The 10,092-nt window shown below is 42.6% G+C and overlaps 1 protein-coding gene and 1 long non-coding RNA gene across 2 annotated transcripts in view; both read right to left on the bottom strand.

Annotated features, from left to right (window-relative positions):
* The window catches only part of LOC138973631 (uncharacterized), a 5,125-nt gene extending 4,728 nt beyond the window's left edge, over positions 1 to 397 (bottom strand). Inside the window, exon 1 of the long non-coding RNA XR_011458085.1 lies at positions 1 to 397. This exon is cut by the window's left edge and continues 247 nt beyond it. This is a non-coding gene — a long non-coding RNA (uncharacterized lncRNA).
* The window catches only part of LOC138972333 (leukocyte surface antigen CD53-like), an 18,443-nt gene extending 15,738 nt beyond the window's left edge, over positions 1 to 2,705 (bottom strand). Inside the window, exons 1-2 of the mRNA XM_070345012.1 lie at positions 2,549 to 2,705; positions 1,531 to 1,650 (exon numbers count right to left, since the gene is read on the bottom strand). Of these exons, the coding sequence (XP_070201113.1) occupies positions 1,531 to 1,596 (66 nt within the window). The 5' untranslated portion in view covers positions 1,597 to 1,650; positions 2,549 to 2,705. The remainder of the gene's footprint in view (positions 1 to 1,530; positions 1,651 to 2,548) is intronic.
* Between the last annotated feature and the right edge of the window lie 7,387 nt (positions 2,706 to 10,092).

Here is a 10,092-nt window from a genome sequence, read left to right on the forward strand (position 1 = left end):
GCGGTCTAGGGGGTATAAAAATTATATACTCTAAGCGACGCTAGATCCCGACGAGTCTCGGTAGCTCAATCGGTAGAACGCTGACCTGGCAAGGCGAAGGTCTCGGGTTCGAATCTGCTCATGGCCCAAATATTTTTAATGTATTATTTTATTCGGAGCATGACTAAAAGACGAAGTGGAACACTTGTGGAACACTTGTTGAACACGTGTGTTCACCTGGTGTTCCACTGTGCAAAAAAGTGTTTACCATGTGTTCCAAAAGTGTTCAGGTAGCAGAAGATGCTTCAGGATAACACATTGAGAACACTTTCTGTGTTCCAAAAGTGTAAAAATGTGTTCACCCTAACACTTTAAGTGTTCACCCTAAACACTTTCAGTGTTCTCAAAGTGTTATAAAATTTAGAGTGTAGTGCGCTGGATTTGTATTCAGTTGGCCGCTGTCAGCGTGAGTTCGTCCCCACGTTCGGCGGAAATTTATTTCACAGAGTCAACTTTGTGTGCAGACTCTCTTCGGTGTCCGAACACCCCCCGTGTACACTACCTTGGGTGTGCACGTTAAAGATCCCACGATTGACAAAAGGGTCTTTCCTGGCAAAATTGCTTTGGCACAGTTAATAATTGTCTACCTTTTCCCGTGCGACTTGGAATAATAGGCCGTGAAAGGTAAATATGCGCCGAAATGGCTGCAATCTACTGGCCGTATAAAATTCCATCTCACACGGCATCATTGCAGAGCGCTTGTAACTGTACCCACGGAATATGCGCGATATAAGACTCATATTGATTGATTGATTAAGTAGTTGCGCTGAGAGGGATAGCACGCTTTTCTGTACCTCTCTTCGTTTTAACTTTCTGAGCGTGTTTTTACTCCAAACATATCATATCTATATGTTTTTGGAATCAGGAACCGACAAGGAATAAGATAAAAGTGTTTTTAAATTGATTTCGACAATTTAATTTTGATAATAATTTTTATATTTTTAATTTTCAGAGCTTGTTTTTAATCCAAATATAACATATTTATATGTTTTTGGAATCAGAAAATGATGGAAAATAAGATAAACGTAAATTTGGATCGTTTTATAAAAAAAATATTTTTTTTACAATTGTCAGATTTTTAATGACCGAAGTCATTAATTAATTTTTAAGCCACCAAGCTGAAATGCAATACCGAAGTCCGGGCTTCGTCGAAGACTACTTGACCAAAATTTCAACAAATTTGGTTGAAAAATGAGAGCGTGACAGTGCCGCCTCAACTTTTACAAAAAGCCGGATATGACGTCATCAAAGGTATTTATCGAAAAAATGAAAAAAAAGTTCGGGGATATCAATCCCAGGAACTCTCATGTAAAATTTCATAAAGATCTGTCCAGAAGTTTGGTCTGAATCGCTCTACACGCACGCACGCACGCACGCACGCACATACACACACACACACACACACATACACCACGACCCTCGTTTCGATTCCCCCTCTATGTTAAAACATTTAGTCAAAACTTGACTAAATGTAAAAAGAAGTGTACATACCAGCAGAATAGTGTTGAGGAGACCAAGTACATAGCGGATAAGCATGGTACAGACACAAAGCACCATTGTCGGTACGGTGGCTGGATGTCAGTATGCGAGCCACTGTTGTTGTGATGGGACCTGGAATATATTGGACTGTTTGCACTTAAGTGCTACTCGATCTGTATTATGGCCTTTCAACTTGAAAAAGCCATTATCTTTCGGCAAGATTTATAATTATACGGTATTGATTAGTTGGTTGGTTTTTGTGTTATTGTTGTTGTTTGTGTGCTGGGGCGGTGGTGGTGTTGTCTTGCATTTGAACTGCAAGAGACAGAGTCACAGACAGACAGACAGACAGACAGACAGACAGACAGACCGACCGACAGACCGAGACAGACAGACAGACAGACAGACAGACAGACAGACAGACAGACAGACCGACAGACAGACAGACAGACAGACAGAACAAGACGCACAGACAGACAGAAAGGATGACAAAGAGAGAGAGAGAGAGAGAGAGAGAGAGAGAGAGAGAGAGAGAGAGAAAAATAGGTAGAGAGAGACAGAGAGAGAGAGAGAAAGATAGGTAGAGAGAGAGAGAGAGAGAGAGAGAGAGAAAGATAGAGAAAGAGAGAAAGAGAGAGAGATAGAGGGAGAGAGAGAGAGAGAAATAAAATAAAAAACACATACACACAGACAGACAGAGTAAGAGACAGACACAAAGAGAGAAAAGATCCAGACAAAGACCAGCTACACCATCCCAAGTATTGCTCCTCAAACGAGGGAACCCGTATATTCCACCGATGTGATCTTACAAGGACAAGTTCTACGCCTCTTAGAAAATTCGTTTAATCGCAATATATTCGTTTCACGATCAGGGTCTTCCAATGAATAGAATTCTGAAGAGAAGGGAGGGGGGTGGGTGGTGGGGGCACTCAAGTTACTGCACCATGAATGTGAAGGCCAGCAAATTGGAATAACTGGCTTTGACGTACAAGCACTTCGAGAAAAACCACACTTTCGTTCATGAACTCACCTTGTCAAACTAAAGAATTCGAAGACGCTACCAATTGGAGAGAAAGATACATATCCTCGACAAAGTTCTAGAAGTATTGTAGCTGGAAGGGTAGAATAAAGCACGTCTTTTCCTCTAAAACTTAGCAGCAAGAAAGGGACTCTAGTCATGGCTTTGTAAAAACGTCACTCGATCTGATACGTCATGTTTAATGAAATTACGTCACTTTTCTTTTTAATTTGGATCCGCGATAGTTCATTTGAATAGTATTCTTCGTTTACTTCAAGACAACAAAATGTCATGAACTTGTAAGCGTTCTCACAAACATACACACACATACTCAAACAAAATCGCACACACATACACACACACACACGCACGCACGCGCACACATATACACACGCACGCACGCAAGCACGCACGCGGACACATACACACACGCACACACGCTGGCACACACATGCACGCACACATACGCACAAACACACACACACACACACACACACACACACACACACACACACACACGAACACACACACACACACCCACATTCATACGCACGCACGCATGTACACACACACACTTGAATTGGGCGAACATTAAATGATAAAGAAAAGTTTGGCTCATGACACTTCCGTATTTTATTGGGATTTTGGCATAAAATAAACAATTTCTAGACCTGTTCTCCGAGGCATTTTCCCCAAACGGTTCTTGAAAGTACGTCAATAAACGAAACACACGAACATTGCTTCGCGAAATGTGAAAGTTACCAATGCAATTCCAATACAATGTCAATACAATACAGATTACCAATTACAACGCCTTGTGTCCTTCAAACATATAGGCCTACATCAAAGGAACGGTTACAATCAAATGCTGCCAAGTCATTTAACCAAAATCCAATGAATTCTAAAACAAATCAAGGTGTAACTTTATTAAGTACACTCTTTGCCTGCAATGTATGTTCCCTATATGGTCAAACGCGTCTTTTTTCATTTTCATATAAGGTAAAAGGTGGTGTAAAGCTGTGGAAAAACCCAGAAAACCATTGTGTAAATATCTGCGCATGCGCTTTGAAGAGCTAAAACATTGTGTATTTCTGAGCATGCGCACTCATGGTGAAAACTAGTCAAAATTCACTGTACGTCTAATTTTAGCTGCGCACGAATCTTCAAACGCTTGGCTTGGAAACAACAATGGCGCTCCAAGGAAAAGGAGAATTTTCACCGGTTCGAAACAAAATCTCCAGTCCAGTAACATTGGAATCATTTCATACCACCTATAGTTATCATCATGCATGGATCTGGAAAGGATATTGCTTAAATTGTGTCCACTTACAACTATGAACGCTGTGACATTTTTGTTGGCTGCAGAGTGTTTCTGCTTGTGAGATCATAGATATCCCTTCTATGGTGAGATCTAAAAGCGACAAGCAATAATGATTGTGAAAGTTAAAGAATGAACGATAACGACAATTCCTACAACAGGCACTTACTTTCTGTAGCCTTATGAGTTCGTGCTGCAAGAGCATTTCTTTTTATTTTACGCCAGGCCACCTCAAACGATCTCTAGAACTTTGTGAACGACAGCACACTGAAATGTCGCGCGATGCACATTTGCCAGCAGACCGACTTTGGAACTCGTGACGTCAAATGTTCGAAACAAATTGCAACATTTGTTTCCAAATTACGTCATGTTTGGCCGATGTTTTGATTTTCCAGAGTGCTGTGCATTCTTGCAAGAGTAAAAAAAATCCTCTTGTTTGTTTTGTTCTCCAGAGTATTTCAGTACGAACTCTATATAAGGTGAAAGCACAGATTACAACAGAGGCTGACACATATGAGATCAACTGGTCGGACTACATTCAAGCTCGGATGTACGAAACACACATATTAATCACAGACTTCCGGATCAGGCGTCGAGGCCCTATTATTATGGGATGTAAACAGACGCAGTGATGTGTTTAAAAACATAACTCACGTTGGGAATCCCTCGCAACTTTCTTTGTTTAGTGGGGCACTGAGGGGGTATCGGCAAGCCTCGACCCCCGTAAGTGCCCCACTAAACAAAGAAAGTCTCTCGGGATTCCCAACGTGAGTTATAAATAGAACATTGTGTAATCTCTATGAAATTAAAAAAGTCTGTCAATTAACATAATCATACGAGTATGCTGTGTTCACAGAAAATATTGAAAACGCATAATGATGTTTCAAAACTAGTCCCGAAAACAACGATTTCATTTATTCATAAGAAAAATGTTGAAGCAGAAAGTTAAAACATGAACAGAAAACAACGAGATAATCACAATTTAAATCAAAATGTGAAGGAAATAGAGAAGACACATTGATAAAAACAGAAAGGGAGAAAAAGAAGGAGAGACAAACACAAGCTCTCCTAGCAAAGTTATACCCCCATTCCACACATCCGTTCTGGGTCCCGTTCCCGTAGCGACCAAGGAACGGCACGGGAATGGAAGGGATCGGGAGGGAACATTAATGGAACGCCAATGGACGTTAACGGAACTCCTTTGAACGGTAGGAACGGTTGGGAAGAGTGAGTTCGGGCTGTATGTTCAAAATGTTAGCCATTCTCCGTTCCAAATGAAAAGTAATGGAACCTTAACACATCGGCAACGGAACTCATTGATCGTTAATGGAACTTGACGCAATGGTAACGCAACGCTAGCGCTCTCACACACTGACCCGCATTCCACACATCCGTTCTAGCTTCCGTTCCCAGCCGTCCTGAGGACGGCTGCTAGTACGGTCAGACGCTGCTCAAAGATGCCAACAACGGCCGTTTGCGCATCGTCTCATTGTTGTGGCAGCCGTCCTGAGGACAGCTGGGAACGGAAGCTAGAACGGTTGTGTGGAATGGGGGTATTAGTTGACACAACAATAAGTTGAATTCAACCCACAGTTGTATCTCTACACAAAGCATGCATGTTTCGCGAACACAAACAGATTTCTATATCACAGCTCCCAGTTAAAGGAGATTAAATGTGTGAGAGCGTGTGCACACTCGTGTGTGTGTGTGTGTGTGTGTGTGTGTGTGTGTGTGTGTGTGTGTGTGTGTGTGTGTGTGTGTGTGTGTCTGTGTCTGTGTGTGTGTGTGTGTGTGTTTGTGTGTGTGTGTTTTTTGTTTTGTTTTTTTTTTTGTTTTTTTTGGGGGGGGGGGGGATTTGCCGCAAAATGAGTGCCGAATAGGGTCGTCCGTCACCATTTTGCAGCAGTTTGCGGACATCGGCCGTGAAATGCGACTTTTCGCGGACGTCCCCAAATAATCGGTCTTTGGTCCGCAAATTGCTGGAAAACCTATAGCGTATGTAAACCAATCCAGTAGCTGTTTTGTCGTTCTCTTCATGTACTCCTTGTCTGTAGCGTGTTCTGCGGCATGTGCCGATAGTTGTAGAACGACTATCTATATAGGTTGTCAACAAATTATTGAGAATAAGTGTTTCATTTGTAGAAACTGTAGGCTACAATTAACAACACAGAGTCAGAGATGTTTCTGATATGAAATGAAAGAATACAGTTTTCTTTACTTACACAATCAAATAACATAACTCTATCTTGTCTTCCCTATATTCTCAGTTTACCAATGACCGCATAAGACATCGGGACTCCAAAAACTTGTCTGAATTTCAGTGTCACAATTAGTCAACTGAAGACAGCTATAGCTGCGAGTAATATTTTTTTTTATCGAAGATTGTGTTTTTTAGGTTCCAGTGGTTGAATAGAAACCAACAATTGCAAAGAACGTTATTTTGCTTTTCTCGAGAAATGTGCTGACATTTTTGTGTTATTATCTATTTAGCATCATGCGCTACAGGAAATCCGGTTTAATTTCATACACAATTTATACAATGAGAAAGGCCACTGATTAAGGATTGAAAAATACCATTTTATGTTTACATTTTGCCAGAGATGCTTATGTTATTTGCTTCTTACTGGTGGCACCCCGGCTGGAGGACGATATTTTGAATTTGCCGTAAATATGGACTGACACGCTCGGCAGACGGTTGGCCTAGTGGTAAGGCGTCCGCCCCGTGATCGGGAGGTCGTGGTTTCGAACCCCGGCTGGGTCATACCTAAGACTTTAAAATTGACAATCTAGTGGCTGCTCCGCCTGGCGTCTGGCATTATGGGGTTAGTGCTAGGACTGGTTGGTCCGGTGTCAGAATAATGTGACTGGGTGAGACATGAAGCCTGTGCTGCGACTTCTGTCTTGTGTGTGGCGCACGTTATATGTCAAAGCAGCACCGCCCTGATATGGCCCTTCGTGGTCGGCTGGGCGTTAAACAAACAAACAAACAAACGCTCGGCAGTATAGTTGGTGGTAATACCCCGATATGCCCCGATTTCATAACTTTTTCAGATCGGCGTGATCGGCATGATCGTGGTAAGGACGCAGCGCTGTGTGGCCTGGCCCGAATGCCTACAGCTTTACGTAAAATCCTCCGTGATCTTCCTGTTAAAACCATATTATTGCTCAAATTCTGCTTTTGAAGATTACAGCAGACGAGCAAAACGCCATCCTGTATGTAATCGCAGTCAGTAAAGTTGACGAAATAGTTGACTTTTTTCCGCTTGGACCTCGTTGTTTCATTTGTGTATTATCTTGCATACGGCTACACTTGGTTAACATACATACGTAATCAACCGGCAATCGACTCAATGTCCTGGTTTTATCAAAGCGCGGGCGGGGATGTAGCTTAGTCGGTAGCGCGCTGGATTTGTATCCAGTTGGCCGCTGTCAGCGTGAGTTCGTCCCCACGTTCGGCGAGAGATTTATTTCTCAGAGTCATCTTTGTTTGCAGACTCTCCTCGGTGTCCGAACGACCCCCGTGTGTACACGCAAGCACAAGACCAAGTGCGCACGAAAAAGATCTTGTAATCCATGTCAGAGTTCGGTGGGTTATAGAAACACGAAAATACCCAGCATGCTTCCTCCGAAAGCGGCGTATTGCTGCCTAAATGGCGGGGTAAAAACGGTCATTCACGTAAAAGCCGTGGGAGTTTCAGCCCATGAAAGAACAAACAAAAAATCAAAGCGCAACGCTAAGTACAGTCACCGGTGGCAATTGTTGTTGGAAAATCTGGGTCACATCCCTCTTGTATTGTATCATGTGCGCGTGTTTTCACATACTCGGCTCAAAAGGTATGCTTCACTACGGAAAAGGATGTCATAGGCTGTACTTGCAACCTTTCATTTTAAAATTGTTTCATTTAAAGTTGTCAAAAAACACAAGTGTGTTTCCAAAACCTTTTTGTCAACAAAAAAAATGGCAATAACTGTAGTCTGTTTCGACCAAAGGGCGATGATTCGCAAATCTTACATGTTTTTCAGATAGAGCAATCTATAAGTTTTACATTGATACTGTATATTGTATGACGTGACTTGTCTATGTTATTTACACATGCCACTTGTTCGAAATCAGAGGCAAAATTCTCAATAATTTCTTGACAAACTGTACTTTTCTTTGAACCTCAAAAGATTGCTGAGAGTGTTTGGGTTAATGTGAAAGTTCTCGACAATGGTTTGTTTGTTTGTTTGTTTGCTTAACGCCCAGCCGACCACGAAGGGCCATATCAGGGCGGTGCTCCTTTGACATTTAACGTGCGCCACACACAAGACAGAAGTCGCAGCACAGGCTTCATGTCTCACCCAGTCACATTATTCTGACACCGGACCAACCAGTCCTAGCACTAACCCCATAATGCCAGACGCCAGGCGGAGCAGCCACTAGATTGCCAATTTTAAAGTCTTAGGTATGACCCGGCCGGGGTTCCACGAACTCCCGATCACGGGGCGGACGCCTTACCACTAGGCCAACCGTGCCGGTCTCGACAATGGTTCTCTTTTTCTTTGGTGGTTGATGTTCCACAGCATCGATAATTTCTAACTTTCTTTTGAGAGAAAGTGAATTGTCCTTTGCGCGTTCCGCCATGGCAATGCAAAAATTAACAGGCACTTGAAGCGAAAACTTGCTTAAAGTTCAAGTGCTGCAATCATTCTGCACAGTTATGTAACAGCCTACAAAGGAGTAACTTAAGGATGTAGGATACGCCTGAAAGTACACTGGAGTAGCCTCCCTTCCCGGATTTAGAACGCGTTTCGTGTCGTAACAGATTATCCACTTATTAGCCATATCCGTATGCAAAATAATGAAATAAACATTAGGAAATAGCAGAAGTTTACAACTATCGACATTCTCTATCAGTCGTTAGAACTTGCATTTACGACATGTCGTGCGTGAGAACGTGTCAGTAAACAAGCACTTCTTGCCTGGCTGAAGAACCCTACGAGTCAATCTAAAACAGACGACAAGTAATGGAAAGCAGTCTGCGGATATATACATAACAAACTGCTGATGAAAAAGTGTGTTCATCCCTGCTCTGGATAAAAGACATCGGACTGATGACAACGTGGCAGCGTTCACGCGAAAAGATTTTTTTCAGATTATCGCTTCTAGTTCTACATTTTATTGCACGTACTTGGGGCAGATCTGAATTTCACACTGGAAGATGACACATTGGTCTTGTGAGTTGAGAACCACATGTTCTTTGCCGACAGAAATCACGATGGGACAAGATGCAGATTGTGTTGAAGAGATGTTTGCAGATTATCGCATCTACATTTTATTGCTCAGATCAATGAACGTAGTTGGGGTAGATCTGAATTTCGCAATGCCGGAAGACGACAAATCGGTCTTTTGAGTTGAGAACCACATGTTCTTTGGCGGCAGAAATCACTATGGCACAAGATGAGGATTGTGTTGAAGAGGTTAATACTGACTGACTTTAGATGAAGAGTTCCTAGACCTGTTTTTTTGTAGAGAGGCATCATGATGATATCCTGGTTTTTGGCTCACGTAAGTGTAGCCTATGCGATCGTAACTTTGTCTGTCTGTGCGTGCGTGCGTGCGTGCGTCTGTGCGTGTGTATGTCTGTGGTAGAAACTCTAACATTTGAAGACGTCACATTACATTGACGTCACATTATGACGTAAGAGGGTTAGACGTCACGCGAAGGAAGTACTGAAAGTCTCGGTCATTATTATTTTGAGCGCGCCGAGACTAGTTGGCAGTCGTGTCCTTGTAAGTAGGCTACATGCAGACAGACAGATCTAGATCTAGTGTCTCGCTTTCTTGCACAGTTGCTCTTTCTGTGTGTGTGTGTGTGTGTGTGTGTGTGTGTGTGTGTGTGTGTGTGTGTGTGTGTGTGTGTGTGTGTGTGGGTGTGTGTGTGTGTGTGTATGTGTGTGTGTGTGTGTGTGTGTGTGTGTGTGACGGAGTGATTGAGTTTGTGTTACTGTTTGTCTATTTCTTACGTGAGCCTTGAAGGCTTCGCCTCTTGTTTTTTAACGTTCTTGGTGACAACGCGCCAGAATCGCACGAAGATCGAACTCTCGAAGAAAACAAGTTTATCGCTGAACATCGGAAATGTGAAAGTATTGCTCTTCCTGTCTGATCAGTCTCCCCGTTAAATCTACAGGCTACATTATTTATCAGGTAACTTACCAAACCGGAGTGTGTGTGTGTGTGTGTGTGTGTGTGTGTGTG

The sequence above is a fragment of the Littorina saxatilis genome, linkage group LG8, assembly GCF_037325665.1.
Source record: "Littorina saxatilis isolate snail1 linkage group LG8, US_GU_Lsax_2.0, whole genome shotgun sequence".
NCBI lineage: Eukaryota > Metazoa > Mollusca > Gastropoda > Littorinimorpha > Littorinidae > Littorina > Littorina saxatilis.